Source organism: Zea mays, chromosome 8 (genome assembly GCF_902167145.1).
Source record: "Zea mays cultivar B73 chromosome 8, Zm-B73-REFERENCE-NAM-5.0, whole genome shotgun sequence".
Lineage (NCBI taxonomy): Eukaryota > Viridiplantae > Streptophyta > Magnoliopsida > Poales > Poaceae > Zea > Zea mays.
In genome coordinates, this window is record NC_050103.1 from 2,723,169 (window position 1) to 2,746,579 (window position 23,411).

General features: G+C 41.9%; 1 protein-coding gene and 1 long non-coding RNA gene across 3 annotated transcripts; one reads left to right on the plus strand and one right to left on the minus strand.

Moving 5' to 3' along the window:
- Positions 1–3,372: 3,372 nt before the first annotated feature.
- LOC103634660 (uncharacterized) lies at positions 3,373–9,582 on the plus strand. 2 transcript variants are annotated; one of them, XR_002263998.2, is made up of 11 exons: positions 3,373–4,184; positions 4,452–4,588; positions 4,695–4,757; positions 5,151–5,240; positions 5,600–5,765; positions 6,203–6,389; positions 6,749–7,590; positions 8,206–8,310; positions 8,408–8,775; positions 8,879–8,944; positions 9,087–9,582. XR_002263998.2 is itself a non-coding variant. In XM_008657258.3 (10 exons), exons 1-10 carry the CDS (start codon positions 3,603–3,605, stop codon positions 9,204–9,206), a joined length of 2,823 nt encoding a protein of 940 aa, XP_008655480.1. In that variant the 5' UTR covers positions 3,373–3,602; the 3' UTR covers positions 9,207–9,582. The 2 variants fall into 2 exon arrangements, 1 of the variants encoding a protein (XP_008655480.1); XM_008657258.3 differs by having other exon boundaries at positions 8,206–8,775.
- On the minus strand, positions 8,318–9,158 carry LOC118473073 (uncharacterized). The gene is made up of 2 exons (XR_004851816.1): positions 9,014–9,158; positions 8,318–8,929 (listed from the first exon to the last, which is right to left on the minus strand). It is a non-coding gene; the product is annotated as an uncharacterized lncRNA (long non-coding RNA).
- Positions 9,583–23,411: the final 13,829 nt, after the last annotated feature.

Consider the following 23,411-nt stretch of genomic DNA (forward strand, 5'->3'; position numbering starts at 1 on the left):
TAAGGTACTCGATACCACTATTCGATATGTGTATCGACCCTGTAACCACACGTACGCATCCTTGTCGTTTATTGCTTTGAAAGAGACAACTTGTGGTTCAGCGTAGGGGAGGCTCCCGTTGGCGACGTCGTTGATGTACTTTGCATCTTTAACCATCATTTGATGGCTAACATACTTGTCGAGCACCTCCTTGGGACTCATTTTAGTGTACCTGGGGTTCTCGCGAACTAGGGAAATAAGGTTAGCACCTAAAGGGGGTGAACAGGTGATCCCTGTAAAACACAACTTCAAACACAAACTTAATCCAAATTAAGAGTTAGTACAAAATAAGACAGAGTGAGAAGAAGAGAGAAGTTCACTTCACTTGATTGCTCTTTCAAGATATTAAATCAACTAAGAGCAATATTATAAGTGAAAGATGGAACTTAGATAGAGAAAGAAAAATCACAAAGAAATAAGCATAAGAGACACAGTGATTTTTACTATGGTTCGGTCAAGCCTCAAATGCTTGCCTACTCTACGTTGTGGTATCCTAATAGACAAGGGTTGTACTCAACCCCTCTCAAGTGTTCCAATGATCTACTTGAGTGCCACGATCTTCTTTATATCGATTATATCCTTGTCTTAAGGAATCTTCATAAATTGGATTCTCTTGTAGACGTATATAGAAATTAGAGTTACAACTCAAAACGCAGCACATGAGAGAGGGAGAGTACACACAAGAGCCAAAAAACAACCACACAACACAAGAATCAAGATCTCAAGAGCTCAGTAACATAGAATGGAAAGAACAACTCAGAACTACGCTCAGTCTCCCTAAAATCACTAGAACATGTTGTGGCGGAGTGTTGGAATGATCTTGGTATGTTTGGGGTACCGAAGTTAATGGAATAGGACAAAAAATTAAAATAACGGATGTCTGGTTCTTCCAACTAAAGTTTAGCAATTGACATTAAAATAGATTAAACTTTAGCTAGAAGAACCAAACACGTCCTAGACATGTCCTAGAGATAGAAGAAGATTCAACGCAGAAGAAGAGGAGACATTGTTCGATCTCATGGACGGGGAAGCTTCTTATGACGGCGCGCGCATGCAGATCCAGGTGCCTCAGATGGGTTATCCTCCAATATGATCCATTGAAAAGGACGGTGTCATTACTCGAGTCGATGGACGAGTCAGTCGTTGTTACAGCGAGTCAGCGTTCCTGTGTTAATGCACGGCACAGGTTAATCTTCGGGCAGCTGGTTAGGTTTTCAATATTCTCTTCTATTTATCCACGACTACGAGACCTTATTTGAGAACAAGTCGTGTATATCTGAAATAAATAAATAAATAAATAAATCTTTTCTTCAAACCATATGTGTCACACATCCTGTTTTTAAATTTCTATAGATACTTTCAAAATATGAGGCGGTACTACCGGTGGCTCTGCAATTCAACATGCACGTTATTACTAAAAGATTAACACCGTCAAGTCTTAAAATAAATAAATAAATAAATAGAAATATACTAACAAATCTGTGCTGCTCTGGTTAGCTATGAATAATAAAATTCGTTGGTTTTTTGTTGGGTTCAAGGAAGAGGGGCAACAAGGCCATGAGAGAGAGAGAAAAAAACATTGACAGATTATATAATTTGAGTGGTAATTAGAGATAGAACCACGGAATTTTTAGCTTGAGAGATGCGTCGAGTCCCAATATAATTGCTTGGGGAAATCGCTTTTGGAGCTAGCAGGTAATCAGCAGCGGAAAGGGAAGCTACTACTGCTACCCTCTCGGTCCATTCATGTAAATGGACGGCTAGGCGTAGCCGCCCGCGAGCTGACTGCTGAGTGATAAATCCATGGCTGGAACTGGAAACAAAACAAGCAAAAAACAAAACAATATATATATATATATATATATATATATATATATATATATATATATATATATATATATATATATATATATATATATATAGTAGGAAAAGAAGAAGAAAAAAAACAAGCAGATGTTACATGGTACCACCCCTTCCCTGTACGAATGGACGGTGCACCAGAAATGGCCTGCGATGCGATGGACTCTCCGTGGCATGCACGCAAGCCGGCTGCCTCTTTACGTCGATCGTTGTGTGCCTGACTGCACGCACCGTGCTTCCACCACAAGTACGTGGTCACACCTCGGCCACAATAGACAGGTCAGGCACTCAGGCGTAATGAATTATTGCCAGTCCAGCACTAGCACTTGCAGCTGATGAGATATATCCGTGTGATTGGTTGGTTGCCTGTATCATCTCGTCCTGCGCCACTTGGATCACGTGTATTGACTTTATTAGAGTTTCTGTTTGGTTACCTGCACGCGCACAACACAAAATAAGTTATATCTGTGGTGCGGCCATCCAATCAGGCGGCCCTATATGAGAGAGTCAGTACTTGGAAAAAAAAATTCTTAGCTAGTAGCAAGCCAGTAATAACATGTGGCAGGGCAATTAGTGGCCTGAGGAGATCGGAGATTAACGTACTGGAACGTCGTCACTCGCCTGTTCTTTTTATATCAAAGGGTTCAGCGGAGAGGAGGCCACTGGTGCTTATTCTGCACAAATCACTAGACAATCTCAGGACGAAGACCGAGGCTAGCTAGCGCCTACTACTAGTCTACTATTGATTAGCGCTGCTAACGAACCAGACATTTTTTTTCTTCTTCTTTTGCCGCCAATGGTGGAAGAAGGAGTTACAGTTTGACAATCCAACGGCAAGGCAATCCAGCTGACTTTAGAGACCGATCAACCATCCACCTTTACCTGATGTATATATTCCATTCAGCAGGCGATGACAAAACGGCCTGGAAAGAGTTTCTCCAGGCTGATATCAGCAGGAGCTCCTCCTGTCACCTGCTCTTCTTCCTCTTCCTCTTCTTCTCAGTGGCCTGCAGTCAGTCATGGTTGGATGAATGGGTGGGGTCATCAGTGGTTAGGTTAGCGTTGGCGACTTGCGCTTGGACATTTGAACTCCTTAAGCAACCGTCGGTTTCAGGAACAGGTGAAAGAAAACGACCCCAGCAGAAACGATATGGCTTTTATTCCATCCAATGAATATAAACATCAGATTCCACCGATACAAATATCCCAAGATTCCCATGTTTTTTTTCCTTCTTCTCTTCTCCCACACCACACCGTATGGACATCAGATTCTCAGAGGGGTGTGGGAGGTGCAACTACTATCTACCCTATATATATATATATATATATATATATATATATATATATATATATATATATATATATATATATATATATAAAATCGGCGAAAGATTATTAGCAGCGACGGGTGAGAAAGTTGTACTAAAGCGGCTGAAAAGGAAAGCAAACCACCAAGGTTACCGTCCATAGGGCTTTATTTATGGCCTCCATCAAATGACAGCTGATGGCTTGCACCGAGACATCGATCGACGATATATACCCACCCTCCACTGAAATATCCATTCATTTCCATACACTACTACCATTCTCCCAGGCAAGGCGAGGCAGGGAGCTTTCCAGGCTCCGTCGTCCCGATGACTGCGCAGCTATAACCTCGGGGGCGCGGCAGCATGCGTCTTAACGAAGGATAAAGACCTGCTAAGATGGCCATGGCCATGGCCAGGTTCCTCTCGTGGTTGTTCACATGCTTCGCAGCTCTCGCCGTCCTGGAGGCCACGGTCCCTGCTCGTTCATGGCGCGCTCCGAGTCCCACCCCGAGGCACGAAGCGAGGAGGTTCGAGCAGAAGACGGACAGGTTCTGGGAGTACCAGGAGCAGAGCAATACCTGGGTACAAGTACGCGCGCCGTTCGACCTCATGTCCTGCATCAACGGCACCTGCACAAAGGTAGGATCGATCGGGCGGCTGGCGAGGGAGCCTGGACGACACGGCCTTCCTCCCGTCCAGAGCCAGGAGGAGGAGGAGGAAGACACGCGGCGGGTTCAGGGAGATGGTGCAGAAGAAGACCCTGTCCTGCCTGTAAGGAGGAGAATTTCCTTGACAAGAATGTCAGAGTCGTCAGTCTGGGTGACAGGGCAGAGCGGCTCCATCTACGAGAGGTTCTGGAACGGGGTGGTGTGGGTGATTGCTCCTCATGAGCTCCCTGCCTCGGCTGGGTATGCCACCGCAACTTTCATTGTCAATACAACTATCCTTGCTCTGTCTGAAGCTGGAACCCTCTACCAGGTAAACCTCTGTCGTAGATGTCATCCTTCAATCGTAGAACAGTGAGTGTTTGTGTGTTTTGATAGATAGAACAGTGACTTATTATCCCGATGGTTTAACTGTTGCATTCCTACACTATAAATAAATAAAAAAGCGTAAGGTGGAGTGGATATCGTAGAAAAGAGCGAGATATTGGCCAGTAAAATGAACACAGCCAGTAGACATTTTTCTGCCAAATTAGTTCATTTAAATTGCAATTTAACTCCAATATTCTGTGCACTTTCTCAGTTGCAGCTAAATGAGCATGCCCAGCCTATCTGGACAGAGATGGCATTCAACTCAAGCCAGCAGTCAGCGAATCTTGGATTAAAAACACAAAGTCAAGCTATGCGTATAAGAAATGGGATTGTATCCAATGATGGAAGGTCAGTCTGTACAGTACTGCTTGCTTCTAAGTATTGCAAAAAAAAAGTGATTTGCTAGTTAATTTAAAATCGGCTGATATGCATTGACTGACATTTTCCTAATCAGGAAACTTTTCCTGTCTATCATGAATGGATCCCTGCTTGAGGTAACAGAAATTCAGCCTCTAAGGTATGCAGCTGTAAGCCCGCAATGCCGTACTACCTCCATTTCTTTTTATTTGTCGCATAGTAGTTCAAATTTGTGCTAACGGACGACATATATTAAGGAATGGAGGGAGTATTTCTGAATCCTCAACCACTTCCCATCATGTAACATCTTAGCTCAAAATTCAAATGAAAAAAAAAAACATATAAAGATGACGTATGTAATGACTTTCATATATACTCTATGGATTAAAGAAACTTTCTTACATTTGGAGATCTGAATTTGACGGTGTGCTTATTAAAGTGAATGTTGTGAATTAGCTGCTACTTTTCTTAAAACAGCATTTTCTCATCACAACGAACTACACCATGACCTACTGAACACAATACTAAATGCTCGGACATCATCAATGTACAGGTGGAATTACCATGGGCGTCCTCCAGGTGCAGACGTGTCGTATATATCTGATGCTGGAAATCTGCGGCCAGGGACCCTGTTCACAGTAAGGTACGTTGAACATGTGTTCTTGAGGACTAGAGGGTGTTTCAGTCTACGTTAAAAAACACACACAGTTCTAGAATGTCCCAGATTGCCCAGCCCCTGTCCTGATCAAAGGCTGAACCACTTCCTACTTAGCATGTTTTTTCTACTACTCCTGAAATGTGGGCACAACAATCATAAAACAATAATACACTGGTGCATTAAACGACACAAATGATAAACCTGCTTAGATAGTTGTGGCTATACTCATTTATGTTATTTATCCAACATAAGTGGCATAGTTATCAATAGTCTAATTTGCACACCCTATAAGGTATATTTGTTCAAGTTGTTGGTCCAATGTTAAGATTGGATATGCAGTGCAGTTCCACTGGAGACCTCTATGAGTTTGACAAAGAAACAAAGCCATCATGGAAAAAGCATATATGGAGTGAAGAACTGGCGAAAAATATCTCATTAAAATCATCGGCTGGCTTTGCTTTGCATGGTTTGTCAGGGTCTAACTCAGTGTCTCTTTTCCTGATAAGCAAGGTATGTTAGAATTTTTTTTTTATCATAATGGATCCAAGATAATAAAGATGTGTTACGTTTGAGAGCTCACCCACAACATAATCTGCTTTAAAATGAAAATTTTCTAAGCCATGCTAACTCTTATATTATAAATTCCAGGTGGACTGTTTATGAAGCTAATGTACTAAAAATTTAAAAAATATCTGCATATGTTTAGTTGGATATTTAATAACAGAACATTTACAGTATGGTGCCACTTCAGTATGAACATTACTCTCAACAACGAAATTGAACATTGATCATGATTTTAAGCTTCATAAACTAATTATAGATAAGCAAAAGGAAGAATAAAACAACAGAAATTCAGGAACAATATTTTCCTAGCTAATCCCTCTTTTTCCACTGCAAGAACAAATTTTCCCGTCTTTTGTTTGTTAAAGGTGGTTATAGATTGGCAGGATGGCCTTTTAGTGGAGCGGCGCTTGCATAGAAGGAAGTGGAAGTGGGACAAACATGGAGCTCCTACGGGTCAGAGACTTAGTTCAATTGCAGAAGTTCAGAAGGATGAACTTAATGATGCGACTTCAATGTTTTTAACGACAACCACAGGAAAAGTATATGAGTATCAGTTTCCAAAATATACAGGTACTAATCATCCAATACTGCCATATTTGTATTACATGTCGTTCAAGTAAAAGAAACAAGAAAAAAAAGGATTGTAGGAAGAACTAGGTGACTTTTCACTAAGGAAAGCACACAGATTCAAGCTTGATTACATTTGAAACATTAGGCCCTGTTCGGTTGTTAGGGATTAGAGCTCCGGATTGATTCCTAGCCGGATTACTTCTCTAATTTATATAGATTTTGACGAGCTGGAACGAATCCATGTTTATTCCTGTGGAAGCGAACGGGCCCTTAGTATATTCAAAACAAACTAAGCAAACTGGATTTAACATTCTCGCATAGGACTTCATTAACATGGATTATCTTTTTTGCTGAGAAAGGTGGGGCCCAGAGCAATAAGATAAGAGGACAATGGATAAATCACATGTCCCCTGAGCATGCAAAGGTTGCAAGAAACGTCCCAGGTGTACATGTTCAAGTCGGCAGAATGGTATTCCCACTAGATGATGGTAGGCTTGGGGAACTACATTTTCCTGGGATGGGGGGTACTGATTTTGGTCCGAGTGCCCAAAGTACCATAAGAAGAAAACTATCAAACAAGTACGAGTGGTCCATCCTAGACGCACCAGAAACAGAAGGTTGGAATGCAGAATATTGCACCGAAGAGCACGGTCCGACAAATTGTATTAGTGGAGCAAAGAATATAGCTGCAGACACAGAATCAAATGACTTGAGCAATAACCCACCTTCCAGGAGGCGTAAAGTAGAAGAGAAGCAGCACTACCTAAATGTTAACAGATACCAGCAGAGTGATGAAACTGAATCATACAACTTTCTATCAAGGACCATTGATCTTAACTTCCACATGCGGGTGATGCATGCAGACAGATCGCTTTTCCTTATAGCAGACAATGGATTGACTTTTGAATATCTAAACAGCAATGGTGTTTGGTTGTGGTTAAGACATGAACATGTTACAGCCATGAAAGGAACACTAGGAAGCTACAATGGCAGTTTGTATCTTGTCGACGTGCATGGGAACTTACACATTAGAGAAAGAAATGGAGATGAACTGTTGTGGATTAACTGCACAGCGATGAAGAAGGGAAGACAGGTTGCAAGTGGGTCTCCATGGGATGGCATCCCTGGTTTATTGCGCAGAGTGACAACAGATGATGCACTCTTCTTTGTCAACAAGCGAGGCAGGCTGCTACAGTTCACGGTAGAAGTTCAAACACAATTTAATTTGAGTCATGCTGAGCTTGTTAGATGAAAAACATTCATTGTTGGCACTAAAATTAGGACACTGGAAATAATCAAATCAGATAAAATCTTAGGTTTTATTTTGCAAGGCAGACAAGTCAGATAAAATCTTCGGTGTACCATTGACTTTGTTATGAAAGTTGGGCTATTTACAAATTACAAGTGAATCTGTTATATCCTGTCATCCACTCTTTCCATAATCACTTAGTAGATGCAGGCAATGGGATAGCTAAGAACACAAAGCAATGGGAGGAAGTAGACAAATTGAATGTTTCTCTTATAAAAATGTTTGTAGTAACAAATTTCAAAGCACGAATAATCTATCCACCAGTAGTAAATTGCTACTGAATTACTGAAACTGTTAATCGAACAATCATGCAGGCACAAATTACATGATGGACAAATAATAGGTTAATGATATATATATTTCTTATTCATTCCATCACCATTTTTCCCTTTACCCTCAAATAAAGAAGTGAAGTTACCTAATATCCAGCATTCAGCAATGCAGGCATACAAGCTGAACTTGTGTATATGAGCCCCTAATACTTAATATCCTTGCAATCGTGTGCAGGTTGCGCTGCGGAAATTCAAGTGGAAGGACTGCCACAGTCCTCCTGACACCAAGATTGCTTTCATAGTGGACCAGGAGGTCTTCAGAAGAAACATCATCTTCGTGGTAGGCCGCAACGGTCGCCTCTACCAGTACAACAGGATCACGGAGCTCTGGCACAGGCACTACCAATCACCTCACCTGTTCCTATCGTGCTCCCCAGGGACGGCCATGCGGCCATCGCCGCTGTCCCTGGCCGGCTCCCTGTTCATGGTGTCCGAGCACGGGGGGCTGGTGGAGTACCACTTCAGCCCACAGGACGGGTGGGAGTGGGTAGAGCACGGGACGCCCCACCGGGGCGTGACCCTCGTCGGCGCCCCTGGCCCGTGCTTCGACGGCTCCCAGCTGTTCGTGGTCGGCTCCGACGGGCACGTGTACCGGCGGCACATGGAGGGGAGGACGTGGAGGTGGACGAGCCACGGGCACCCGCCGTCGGAGCCGGCCGCCGTTGACGAACAGAGCTGCGCCACACCGGACACGGGCGCCGGCGCGCACTACGCCGACGGGTTCAGGGGGAGCTGCGACGGGAAGGTCTGCACGAAAGCTGCATCTTTCAAGCCGGTGAATTGAACTGCATTTCAAAGTCTAGGCTCTTGTGTGCGTGCTGATGGCGCTGTGACATTTGGGCGAACAGGTGGCAGCCGTGCGGCCGGTGCCGTTCTCGGAGGACGCCGTGGTCTTCGAGCTGCGAGATGGCCGGGTAAGCACCGATAGAAAGCAACCTCACGCAAGCTGCTCCTGATCCGCCTAATGAGGGCAGAGGGCTTACAATTGCGCCACGTTGCATTTCATGAATCGGCTTGTATAATTCCTGTTGTCTGGTTTGGTTTCCTGGCGTGCAGCTGGCGGAGCTGCGGCGGCCGCCCTCCGCGGACGGGTGCGGCGGGTGGGAGTGGGCGCGGATTATCGGCACGCCGGCCAGCGCCTGTATGACCAGCTACTGGACGGCCGTCGCCACGTAGCCGCCGCCGGGCGCGACTCACGGAGCTGGCAGTCCGCTGGTCGCTTGGCTGATTGAGGTCTCCTTGGAAGTTGGAAATGATCCACAACAACAGCGGTCACGTCCATGTTTCCTCGAAAGACGGCCACGTCCACATGGGTCTAGGCCGTATGATGGCCAGATTTGGGCGCCCAAAGAAAGGCAGAAAGGAACTCTCTCGAAAAAAAAAACGGCTAACCGTTACATTACATTTGATTGTCTGTTTGGTAATGCATTTTTAGAATACTATAGTTTTAAAGCATATAGTACTATAGTTTACAATTGTATATAACATAAGTATTACAATATTATTTTACCACAGTAAAATTATAGTATTTCTTAAAATTGAGATTTGTTTAGTTTTATTGAAAACTAAAGTATGTATAGAGAGAACAAAAGAAATATGTCCAAAAATACCATACTTTTAGGTAGACCATAGTATTTAAAATTGTGTTTTAACTGTACCAACTAAACATATTTTGGCTTCTAATACCATAGTAATACAATATCATCAAATACCGCAATATTGCTTCAAAACCGCAAAAAAAAACTAAGCTTCCAAACAGAGCCTAAGTGGTGTTTGGTTCTCCTTACTAAAGTTAAGTCATAAGACTAATTACATAGATGAAGACTAAACGATGATACAAATTTATTAAGCCTAGTTAATTCATCATTAGCAAATGTTTAATATAATATTGCATGGACGAAACATGGACTAATTAACGCTTAATAGGTTTTTCTTGTCGTTTAGTCCTGTATTGTAATTAGACTATATTTAATACTTCTAACTAGCATTTAGACATGTCATACGGTAGGGACTAATTTAATACTTCTAACTAGCTTCTATATATATTTGGTCTTGTTGCTTATATAAGCATCAGTGGGAGTAAGTATGGTTTAGTTATTATTGATCAAGAGAAATAAGGTTTGGAAGTTAATATCACGTCCCAACCAAAATATTGTAGGAACCAAGTGGGTCTTTCGCAATAAGCAAGACGAACATGTTGTGGTGACAAGGAACAAAGGTCGACTTGCGGCTAAGGGGTAGTCACAAGTCGAAGGTTTGGATTTCGATGAAACCCTTGCACCCATAGCTAGGTTTTGAGTCAATTCGTATATTATTGGTCTATGCTACTTACCATGATTTCAAGCTTTATTAAATGGACGTGAAAAATACATTCTCAGTAGACCAATCAAGGAAGAGATATATGTTGAGCAATCTCCCGACTTTGAGAATGGTAAGTGTCCTAATCATATCTTTAAGCTCAATAAAACACTCTATGAGCTTAAGCAAGTACCAAGAGCATGATATAAATGGTTTAGAGACTTTCTTATTGCAAGTTCATTTAAGGTTAGGAAAGTCGATCCTACTATTTTCACTAAGATGATTGATGATAATTTAATTGTATACCAAATTTATGTTGATGACATTATCTTGGTCTACTAAACGATCATCTTGTGAAGAGTTTAGTAGAATATGGCCGAGAAGTGTCACACCCAAAATTAAGGATAAATCCAAGTGCATCTCAAATCAAGCTCCACATATACAATGACTGAGTGTATAGAGACAAATGTCATAATCTCTATATCATAATGAGAATGTCTTACAAAGTAACTGATAATAAAATAATTCGAACTAAGATGATTATCTCCACGACGCAGTTGACTGGGAGATGGCCTAAGAGAGGAGTACCAAGTCTGAGCAACACTCCTGACCGCCATTGACGAAGGACTTGGCCATGACAGCTGTATTGCCATCATAAGACGATATGGTTGCTTCGTAGCTCATAAGAAACTACTTAGGGTCAGAGTGACCATCATACATGGACAATTGAGGTGGCTTGTATGATGGTGGCCATGGTACTGCCTGTAACTATGTAGCTAAAGGAGAGGTGAAAGTCGCCTAGAGGGGGGGGGTGGATAGGCGAAACCTGAATATTAAAACTTTATCCCACAACTAGATCCCTTGATTAGTGGTTAGAACAAGATATATAATTATCGGAGTATAAAAACTAAGTCCTTGCTTGTAAAAGAGTATTGCTTTCAAATAATGCGGAATTGATAAAACAATACTATTGATAAGTCTATAAGAATAAATCAAGAGGGCTTAGATAAGAAGAGTAATAACACAAGTTCTTTCTTGCAATGTGTTGCTTCGCTAAATGAGAATTTAACATGGAGCAACACAAAATAACGTTGGCAAAGAATAGCGCAAGAGAACTTAGAAAGGGAAAGAACAAACAAATCACAAGCAATAAGCACACAAGACACGGGTGATTTGTTTTACCGAGGTTCGGCCCTCGAAGGCCTAGTCCCCGTTGAGGAGTCCACTAAGGACGGGTCTCTTTCAACCCTTTCCCTCTCTCCACCGATCACTCAAGACCGGCGAGCTCTTCTCCTTCTCAAGGATCACTTAAGACCCCGCAAGGACCACCACACTCTTTGGTGTCTCTTGCTAGCTTTTACAAGCCTCCCAAAACTTTGGAGGAAGTTCAATGGGAGTCAAAACTCCATGCGCAAATGAACACAAAGATGTAGCACACACTATCTCTCAATGAATCTCACAAGGCACTAGAGCTAAACTCACACGAGAGGCTTTCTTTTGCTAGCTCTCTCTTTTGTGGCACTTGTGTGGTTTGTAGTGGTCTAAATCTTGTGTATAGGATGGATCAATGAATGTATGTGGTTGGGAGGGCTTGAGTATGTCAACTAGATGACTTGGAATGTTGCTTGGGCTCCCACACTTTGAAGTGGCCGGTTGGGGTGGTATTTATAGCCACCAACCAAAATATAGCCGTTGGTGAAGTCTGCTGGCGAAGGGCGCACCGAACAGTGTCCGGTGCGCCACCGGACAGTGTCCGGTGCGCCGCCACGTCATCCTGCCGTTAGGACTTGGAGCTGGTCGACCGTTGGAGGCTCTGTCCTCTTGTGGCACCGAACAGTCCGGTGTCACACCGGACAGTCCGGTGTCACACCGGACAGTCCGGTGCCCATTTGATTCGCTGCTCTTAGGGATGAAAACGGTCGGGAACGGTCGGAAAAATACCTTTACCGTTTTCATTTTCATATTTAACTTGCGGGACGAAAACGGAAACGGGATATATCGGTAACGAAAACGAACGGGATAAATACGGGAATCGAAAAACAATAGGATCCGGTCGGTTAAACGCCGAAATCGGACAAGAACCGGTATTTTTGTTTGGTAAAATCACACCATGAAACCATATATTCAAAACTTAACAAAAAATTCTAGTGCACGCATAGACTATTACAACCAATGCTTATTTGCTCACATCTCTGAACAAACATAAGATACATTGCTCATGGAGAGGAGCCACTTGCTACATCTTCATTATTCTTAAAAAATTCTAGTGCGTCTTCATCTTATTAATGCACAAAAAATGTCAGCTGGAAAATTCTAGTGCTGCATCTTCATTATTCTCAACATCCTATTAGTGCGTCTTCACCCTATTAGAAAATTTTAGTGCTGCATCTTCATTATTCTCAACATCTTATTAGTGTGTCTTCATCCCTGGAGGCCTGGACGGCGGAGGCTGGCAGCCCCTGGAGGTCTGGACGGCGGAGGCCTGGTCACCTGGATGGCGGAGGTTGGGTGCCGTGTTGCCTGCTGGTGCAGTGGTGCAGCGAGGAGCCGTGGACAGCAGAGCAGACCCTACACGGCGGAGGTCAGAGGGAGAGGGACGGTGGAGGGCCAGACCGCCAGGAGAGGGATGTGCTGCCGTGCTGGGATGGCGGAGGGCCGGACCGTCGGAGGCTGGGAGCTGGGACTGGGAGAGGAATGTGTTGCCGACCTGACGTGCTGGGCGACGGGCGTTTGGACTTTGGAGAGAGGGCGGCGGCGTGTGGAGGACTGGAGGCTGCCAGGCACTAGGTTAGCTGGTTAGGTTTGGACTTAGATAGGTTGGGCCTAGTGTTCCCGAATTACAAAATACGGTAACAAAACGCGATCATCCCGATTAAAAACGGGATCCCGGTTAAACGGTCGGAAAAATAGCTCTACCGTTTCCGTTTACCGTTTTGTATATCCCGTTTTCGTTCCGTTTTCGTTTTTTACATCGGGTTCGAAATCGATCGGGACAAAACTAACAAAATTGGTTATACGATAACGGTCGGTTCGGGATTTTCCCATCCTACTTTCATCCCTGGCTGCTCTGACATCTGAATTTCACTGTTCACTTTGCAGAGTCGACCGTTGCGCGCAGATAGCCGTTGCTCCGCTGGCACACCGGACAGTCCGGTGCGCCACCGGACACTGTCCGGTGAATTATAGCGGAGGTGCGCCTGGGAAACCCGAAGGTGAAGAGTTTGAGCTGGTTCACCCTAGTGCACCGGACACTGTCCGGTGGCACACCGGACTGTCCGGTGTGCCAGACCAAGGCATACTTCGATTTCCTTTTTGCTCCTTACTTTTGAACCCCAACTTGTTCTTTTGATTGGTTTGTGTTGAACCTTTGGCACATATAGAATGTATGATCTAGAACAAACTAGTTAGTCCAATTATTTGTGTTGGTCAATTCAACCACCAAAATCATTTAGGAAAATGTTTTACCCTATTTCCCTTTCAATCTCCCCCTTTTTGGTGATTGATGCCAACACAAACCAAAGCAAATATATAAGTGCATAATTGAACTAGTTTGTATAAGGTAAGTGTAAAGATTGCTTGGAATCTGAAACCAATATATATTTCATAAGATATGCATGGATGCTTTCTTAATTTTAATATTATGGACTACGCTTGCACCACTTGTTTTATTTTTGCAAACTTTTTGGAATTTCTTTTCAAAGTCTTTTGCAAAATAGTCAAAGGTATATGAGTAAGATTTTAAGAAGCATTTTTCTAGATTTGAAATTTTCTCCCCCTGTTTCAAATGCTTTTCCTTTTGACTAAACAAAACTTCCACTTAATAAAAACCTCCTCTTAGTGTTCAAGAGGGTTTTAAGACACCAATTTGAAAATATTACTCTCTCCCCCTTTTGAAAACAATGAGAAATCAATTGAAAAATTCATCATTTCAAGACTTTTTCTTAACTCAAATGTTTAAAATTGGTGGTGGTGCGGTCCTTTTTGCTTTGGGCTAATACTTTCTCCCCCTTTGGCATGAATCGCCAAAAAATGGATACTTTGAGTGAAATATAAGCCCATTTTACTTTCTCTCCCCCTTTGGCAAACAATATATGAGTGAAGATTATACCAAATTAGAGGGTTGGCGGAATACCGGCAAGGAAGGATAATACCGAAGATGTAGAATGGAAGCGATGTCTTTGCCGAATACTCCATTTCCCTTTCAATCTAAGACTTAATACATGAGATGCTCATGAAAACATATTAGTCTTAGCCTTGGCACAATAGAGATAGGAAATACACAATTGTACCAAAGGAAAGAGATATGATTAAAAGGATATGTCAATTAAGCTTAAACAATTCTATATAATATAGATTGCTCCCCCTAAGTATGTGCTTTGAGAGGAATACAAATTTTTGGTCTTAAATGCCAAGTGCACATAATTAGGTTAATGAGATCATGTCTATATCATAGAGAAAGTGAAGTGCATTGTGTCATAGTATAAGTGTGATGCTCATAACAGTTTATGCACTTATGAAAGCATGTTATAAACATCTCAAGCATTTACCTTTAAGGATTTCAAAGAGGCTTAAGGACCATCCACCTTTGGAACAAAGGCAGCTTATCCTCGTTACAAGGTTAAGCTTTAAGCTCTTTGATAATAAAATTACTTCACCCAGTTATAACAAAAGCAAGGATGAATGTTTTAAACTAGGTATGAAGCAGGGCTAATGCATGAACATGCTTTCTCTTCCTTTTATACAAGATATGCAAAGAATGTATAGAAAAGGAAGATTTAGGTACAAGTTAAAAATGAAAGGAAGTTGTTTTACCCTTTTGTACCTTCATATAGAGACACTCTCTTCATTGTGCTTTGTCCTTAGTCTTAGTCGCTTAAGACCTATACTCAAGACAATATATGGAAATATTTTGCACAAGAGAGAGTTCTACAACAAGTGATCCTTTTCTAAGTCATTGTTAGCATATATAAAATGGATCACAAATAGCATAGATGTGTCATGAATTCTCTTTTTAACTTAGTGCATATCAAAAGATGTTGATTGATAGAATATGCGGCACTAAGAAACATAAGTGTTCATTCAATGATCAAACAAATAATAGATGTGATCAAAAGAACAACATATGCAATAGATAATCTTTGAAATAGGAGAATCCATTAAATATGCTACTTTAACAATGAAAGCAACACCAATCCTTGATAAGAGAGACATTATTTTAACAAGTTGGATTGATATGTAGTAGCATACTTCATGAGAAACTTATTCTCACACAAGAGACTATATGAGATTACTAGGATAAGGCGATAGTCTCGATATGATCAAGATATAGAAATAGGCTCCACTAGAGATATGCATCAAAGAATTGAGGTGAAAAAGGAATAGATGCATTCAACTTTAGATACGAATAGAGAGAAGTACCATTCATCTTGATCAAGGCTTACAAGATTTGCAATAAACATTTTGTGCCTAGTATTCTCATAATGAAAAAGATTTAGAATGCTTACAACCACACCATTGATTGTTTTAAAGATCTCATCATTCAAGTAGGTGTTGTTGCTCTTGATTGCTTCCTTTTTTCATTTGAGTGTCCTCCTTTATAGTTGACTCTTTTTCCTTCCAAACTTATTGAAAATACTCAAGAGAGATGTTAATAGCATAAGGGAGTACATGATGAAGAATGATTTCTTTCAGATAAGGAATATAAGCAATTCATCATTCATAAGTTGAAATTATTATCATGATTTTAAAAACAAATCAATATGAGAATAGTTATAGCAAAGGCATGAAATAGATTCTAATGGACAAGGCATTTATATAGAATGCACATCTAGCCGACTTAAGCCCAATAAAGAATCTATTCTTCACATAGGTAGAACTTAGAATAAATAACCATTGATGGGAACTATATTTGATTAAAAGGATGAGTTCCCATACCTTTGCTTTTACCTTTCTTCCTTTGGTTGAAGAGTAACCCTTTTTGAGGCTTGCGACTTGCACTTACTCTCTTGTAGATTTTCATAAGTAGGCTCAAGAGATATGTCATTAGTAACACAAGCACTAGTTTCCCTTTGTGTAATCATTTTGATAAAGAATGTAAAATAGATTACTAAAGCATGGAAACTTTATAATGTGAACTAGACTATCCCATGATATATGCTTAATTTTGCTTACAAAACAAGCATAGATAGTTCTTTTAAGATTATGGGAGTAAATCTAATTCATAACATGGAGAGCGATAGATATAGAAGAATCATATCCAATATAAGCAAGAAGACATACAACATAAATTATTGGATTGATTTTTCTTTTAGTGTTATATTGCGCACTTCCAAAGAGAAACTTATTCTCTACTAGAGAGACTACATGGGTTACTTAGATAAAATCATTAGTCTCACTTATTCTAGTTATAGAGAGAATTTTTCTTTTATAAGTGTCATAAGGATTTGAATTCCTTACATGACACCTTATTCTTTTAGGAACTTGAAATGTCTCTATATATCTAGAATCATGGCAATAATAAGATGATTATTGAAAAGCATGCCATGGGGTACTTCCAACAGTTTAAATCATATAGACTGTCATAATATAGAAATGATGAATACACAATCTATCATATGAGAGGAATTTCTTCAAAGAATGGTGACATAATTTAAAAACATTTGAAGTGCTTTCTTTTTCTATGTGACTACACAAGGCACATAAGAAATGATATTCTAAGATAATTGCACTTAAAAGCATAAATGTTACCATCCTTTGGCTTTCCTCCTTGTTGTAGGTCTTGATTTTTTTGGCACATGATACTTCTTTGTTTCCTACAACATCAATATCTTCCCTCGAGATGATATGAGTTTAAGACATAGTAATTTGAAAAAATAACCTTGGGTCAATCATGGATATAGATCTTTGAAGATTGATAGCTTGAGTTAATAAGAATTGACTTGACTCTCTCAAGCACCCCAAGGCTTCATATCATCTCGTTTTCCTGCAAAGCTTATCGAGCATATTTTGGTACCCATCGCTTGATGGGTTCGTCATGGTTAGTCAACAAAGATCTAGGAACCCAAGAGTCCTTTGTGTTAGCATTTGGTAAACTCATTACCTTTCTAGCACAAGTTGCAATTTTGGGTTGCCTAGTTACATGAGAATTAATTGATAAGCTAGGAGTGGGATTGTTACCAATGGGACAATCCTTGCATTGATGTCCCTTCTTTCGGCATATGTAGCAAAGGCGATCTTCAAGTCTTGAAGATTTCTTCTTTCCTTGTTTCTTTCTTGCAACATGGTTAGTGAATATTTTCTGTTCTAACACTATACCTTTTTGTTTCAAATGGGGACAAGAATTAATAAAGTGCCCCTTCTTCGAACATTTAAAACAAAGTTTATTATCCTTGTCAATAACCAAGTCATTTCTACATTTCTTATTTCTCTTTGTATGAAGTGTGACTTGATTATTACCTTGTATGTTACCTTTTATGGAGGCATGGTTGAGGCTTTTGGAAGAGGTGTTGATTTTCTTCTTTTGTTCCTTCCTCTTGGCATTCCTCAAGTCCTTGAAATTTTCTTCAAGGGAGTTAGTGCATGCCTCGGTTGTTCCCGTCTCAAGCTTCTTCACCATGTGATCACGGTTATCTTGAGAAGGTTGAGCAATGCATTTCCCTTTTAGTTGTGTCAAGCTCCTTTTTAGCCTCTCATTTTCTTCTTTGAGCTTTTGATATGAATCATCGTTTGTTCCTGCAAATTCTAGCTCAAAGGAAGATTTGCTTGTCGACGGACAACAAGCATTAGCACATGATAATGTAGTTTCAATTTGAGTACATGTGCATGAGTGAGGTTGTTGGGATTTTAAATTTTCTAACACAACCTCATGAGCAATATTTAATATGATATGATCATCCATAATATTTTCATGAGAGCATAGGAGCATATCATATTTTTCTTGAAAAGCTAGATTTTCAACTTTTAGCTTTTCTACTTGGTCCTTAAGCAAGGTATTCCTATTTACTAATTGAGCGATACAATGTAAAGCGTTATCTTGCTCAATTGAAATAGTTTCATACCTTTCGACCAAATCAACATGAAAGCACTTTAGCTCTTCATGTTCATTAGTCAACTCGTCAAAGTGTAGCATTTTCATGGAGAGAACATCTTCTAGCCTTTGACGAGCTTCGCTTTGCTCTCTCACTCTTTCTAGCAGTTTGAGCATGACCGCCTTATCTTCTTGGCTTAGGCGAGCGTAGAGTTGCAAGAAGCTTCTTTGTTCCTCCTCATTCTCGTTTGTGCTTCCGCTGTCATCTTCATTAGCCACACAACATATGTGGGAATCGAAATGGGAAGACAAACCTTTTGGAGAGGTGGATTCATCGTTTGGTCTCCATCGGTCATTTTCTTCTTCTTCCTTGTAAGGGTTAGTATTACAAAGACCAAAGGAAGTAGAAGCACAAAATGAACTATCTTGTTTGGACTTATCAAGTTTATTTTTAATTCTAGTCCAAATATCATGTGCATCATGAATAGATTCATTATAATTGGATATGAAGGCACGATAATCTTCATTGCTAAGAGAATTACTTAAGATGTCAAAAGCTAGGTAGTTTAAGCGAAAACATCTTTGATCCTCCTCAGAAATAATTTTTCCATTATAGCTAGACGGAAAGATACTCTTGTCTATAATTTGTTCTAATTGAGGATCTACGGTTCCGAATGCATTTATCACTCTAGTAGACCATGAATCGTAATTAGAACAATCGGAAAGTAATATCTCAAGAGTTACCTCATTGTTTTCCTTCGGAGGTGTCTTTTTGTTCTTTTGGGATCTTTTACGAGCCATCACTTCGAGTTGTTAGACTCAAGATGAAGTGCCTAGCTCTGATACCAATTGAAAGTCGCCTAGAGGGGGGTGGATAGGCGAAACCTGAATATTAAAACTTTATCCCACAACTAGATCCCTTGATTAGTGGTTAGAACAAGATATATAATTATTGGAGTATAAAAACTAAGTCCTTGCTTGTAAAAGAGTATTGCTTTCAAATAATGCGGAATTGATAAAACAATACTATTGATAAGTCTATAAGAATAAATCAAGAGGGCTTAGATAAGAAGAGTAATAACACAAGTTCTTTCTTGCAATGTGTTGCTTCGCTAAATGAGAATTTAACATGGAGCAACACAAAATAACGTTGGCAAAGAATATCGCAAGAGAACTTAGAAAGGGAAAGAACAAACAAATCACAAGCAATAAGCACACAAGACACATGTGATTTGTTTTACCGAGGTTCGGCCCTCGAAGGCCTAGTCCCCGTTGAGGAGTCCACTAAGGACGGGTCTCTTTCAACCCTTTCCCTCTCTCCACCGATCACTCAAGACCGGCGAGCTCTTCTCCTTCTCAAGGATCACTTAAGACCCCGCAAGGACCACCACACTCTTTGGTGTCTCTTGCTAGCTTTTACAAGCCTCCCAAAACTTTGGAGGAAGTTCAATGGGAGTCAAAACTCCACGCGCAAATGAACACAAAGATGTAGCACACACTATCTCTCAATGAATCTCACAAGGCACTAGAGCTAAACTCACACGAGAGGCTTTCTTTTGCTAGCTCTCTCTTTTGTGGCACTTGTGTGGTTTGTAGTAGTCTAAATCTTGTGTATAGGATGGATCAATGAATGTATGTGGTTGGGAGGGCTTGAGTATGTCAACTAGATGACTTGGAATGTTGCTTGGTCTCCCACACTTTGAAGTGGCCGGTTGGGGTGGTATTTATAGCCACCAACCAAAATATAGCCGTTGGTGAAGTCTGCTGGCGAAGGGCGCACCAGACAGTCCGGTGCGCCACCGGACAGTGTCCGGTGCGCCACCACGTCATCCTGCCGTTAGGGCTTGGAGCTGGTCGACCGTTGGAGGCTCTGTCCTCTTGTGGCACCGGACAGTCCGGTGTCACACCGGACAGTCCGGTGTCACACCGGACAGTCCGGTGCCCCTTTGATTCGCTGCTCTGACATCTGAATTCCACTGTTCACTTTGCAGAGTTGACCGTTGCGCGCAGATAGTCATTGCTCTGCTGGCACACCGGACAGTCCGGTGCGCCACCGGACATTGTCCGGTGCTACACCAGACAGTCCGGTGAATTATAGCGGAGGTGCGCCTGGGAAACCCGAAGGTGAAGAGTTTGAGCTGGTTCACCCTGGTGCACCGGACACTGTCCGGTGGCACACCGGACTGTCCGGTGTGCCAGACCAAGGCACACTTCGGTTTCCTTTTTGCTCCTTACTTTTGAACCCCAACTTGTTCTTTTGATTGGTTTGTGTTGAACCTTTGGCACCTGTAGAATGTATGATCTAGAACAAACTAGTTAGTCCAATTATTTGTGTTGGTCAATTCAACCACCAAAATCATTTAGGAAAAGGTTTGACCCTATTTCCCTTTCAAGAGGCATCATCAAAAACAATATTGTCATGGTTAAAATCTTCATACCACATATCTTCGTGGTTGGGACCTTCCTGTCAAAGGTCTCTTTGGCGTTGCCGATACTCTTGGTGCTCAGTATCATGCGCGATGTGTCGCATCTCTTCAACTGCTTCATCGATCTTCTTTTGCAACTCAGACAACCGAATCAGTTTTCCCTTCTTTTCTCCACTTGTTTTGTACAACTTCAAGGTTGCTGGTCTCTTGATCCAGCTCCTCATCTTGTGGGTTTGGGCTATGAGAGCACCTAGAGGGGGGGGGTGAATAGGTGATCCTGTAAAAAACTTCAAACTTAAGCCACAAAAACTTGTTAAGTGTTAGCACGATTATTGCCAAGTGGCTAAGGTGAAGTCTCAACAATCTCAACAAAACACAGTACCACAAGAGAATCAAGCACAGAGTGACACAGTGGTTTTATCCCGTGGTTCGGCCAAGACCAACGCTTGCCTACTCCACGTTGTGGCGTCCCAACGGACGAGGGTTGCAATCAACCCCTCTCAAGCGGTCCAAAGACCCACTTGAATACCACGGTGTTTTGTTTTCCTTTCACTGTCCCGTTTGCAAGGAATCTCCACAAATTGGAGTCTCTTGCCCTTACAAGTATATGATCACAAATGAAACACAGAGTAAGGGAGGGAAGCAACACACACAAATCCACAGCAAAAGCGCACACACACGGCCAAGAATCGAGCTCACAAGACTATCTCAGAGTTCTCACTTAGAATAGAGCTCGAATCACTTAGAAACACAAACGAATGCGCAGAGACTTAGTGTGGATGATCAAGAATGCTCAAAGGTTGCTTGTGTGTCTCCTCCATGCGCCTAGGGGCTCCTTTTATAGCCCCAAGGCAGCTAGGAGCCGTTGAGAGCAAATCCGGAAGGCCATCCTTGCCTTCTGTCGTCGGGGGCACCGGACAGTCCGGTGCACACCGGACACTGTCCGGTGCCCGATTTGTTTCCTTAAACGGCGAAGACGACCGTTGCAGACCGTTGGCAGATCTGGCGCTGTTGGCGCACCGGACATGTCCGGTGCACACCGGACAGTCCGGTGCCGTCTTCCGACCGTTGGCTCGGCCACGTGTCCCGCGCGGATTGCGCGGCCGACCGTTGGCCCTGGCCGACCGTTGGCTCATCGGACAGTCCGGTGCACACCGGACAGTCCGGTGAATTTTAGCCGTACGCCGCCGGCCAATTTCCCGAGAGCGGCCAGTTCGAGTCGCGCCAGCCTGGCGCACCGGACACTGTCCGGTGCACACCGGACAGTCCGGTGCTCCAGACCGAGCTGGGTCTTGGCAGCACACAGCCAAGTCCCTTCTCCTTTTCTCTATTCTTCTTCTTTCTGTTTCTAACACTTAGACAAATATATTAGTACTTAAAACCAATGTACTAAGGCTTAGAAACATACCTTTACTTCATGATTTTCACCTTGTTCATCCATGTACATAAATTCCCAATTAAGCACATGTGTTGGCACTCAATCACCAAAATACATAGAAATGGCCCAAGGGCACATTTCCCTTTCAATCTCCCCCTTTTTGGTGATTTATGCCAACACAACATAAAGCAACTAGAGCAAGTGCAAACTCACTTCAAATAAAATAAATTTAAGTTTTATTCAATTTTGGCATATATGGATCATCCTTTGCCACCACTTGGTTTGTTTTTGCAAATCAAACTCAAATCTCTATCTCTAAGTCAAACACACATGTTGAAGTATAAAGAGAGTCATTCCAAAAGAGATTGATCAAAGATTTCAAAAACTCCCCCTATTTCCCATAATCAACACTTCTCCCCACAAGAAGCCAACTTTTGACAATAGAGACAATAAGAGACAATAAAAGCTTTTGACAAAACAAAAACTCTATTCTACTATTTTCAAAATCTCTCAAGTGGTAGCTGATCCATTTATCACTTTGGCCTTTATTTTCTCCCCCTTTGGCATCAAGCACCAAAACGGGATCAATCTTGGCCCGTTAACCCCATTGCCTCACCAAAGTCTTCAATTAAGAGCAAATGGCAATAAGATTTCATGAGATGAACTTGGAATTAGTTACCCTCTCATCGGAGTGCAGTGGAAGTCTTTCATGGTCCAAGTCCACCTTTTCCCTTTCAATCCTCCTTCGAGACTAAATTATCAAACTCAAGCACATGGTTAGTCTCAAAGGGTCAAGTTGTAACACATCTCCCCCTACACATGTGCATCACTTTGCAACGGACTTGTGATGTCCAGGGAGTGTTGGTACAACTTGAGCACCACAATAAGCAACAAAATGCAGAATGAACCTGATCAAATGCATAAACACATGTATGCTACAATTCAATCCAAGTTCCGCGAATTGGCCCGTTGAGGAAAGCGCTCTTCACATCCATTTGGAACAACCTGAAAGAATGGTGAGCGGCATATGCTAGCAAGATTCGAATTGACTCTAGCCTAGCCACAGGAGCAAAAGTCTCCTCAAAATCCAAACCTGCGACTTGGGCATAACCTTTTGCCACAAGTCGAGCCTTGTTTCTCGTCACCACCCCGTGCTCGTCCTGTTTGTTGCGGAACACCCACTTGGTTCCCACAACATTTTGCTTCGGACGAGGCACCAGTGTCCAAACTTCATTTCGCTTGAAATTGTTTAA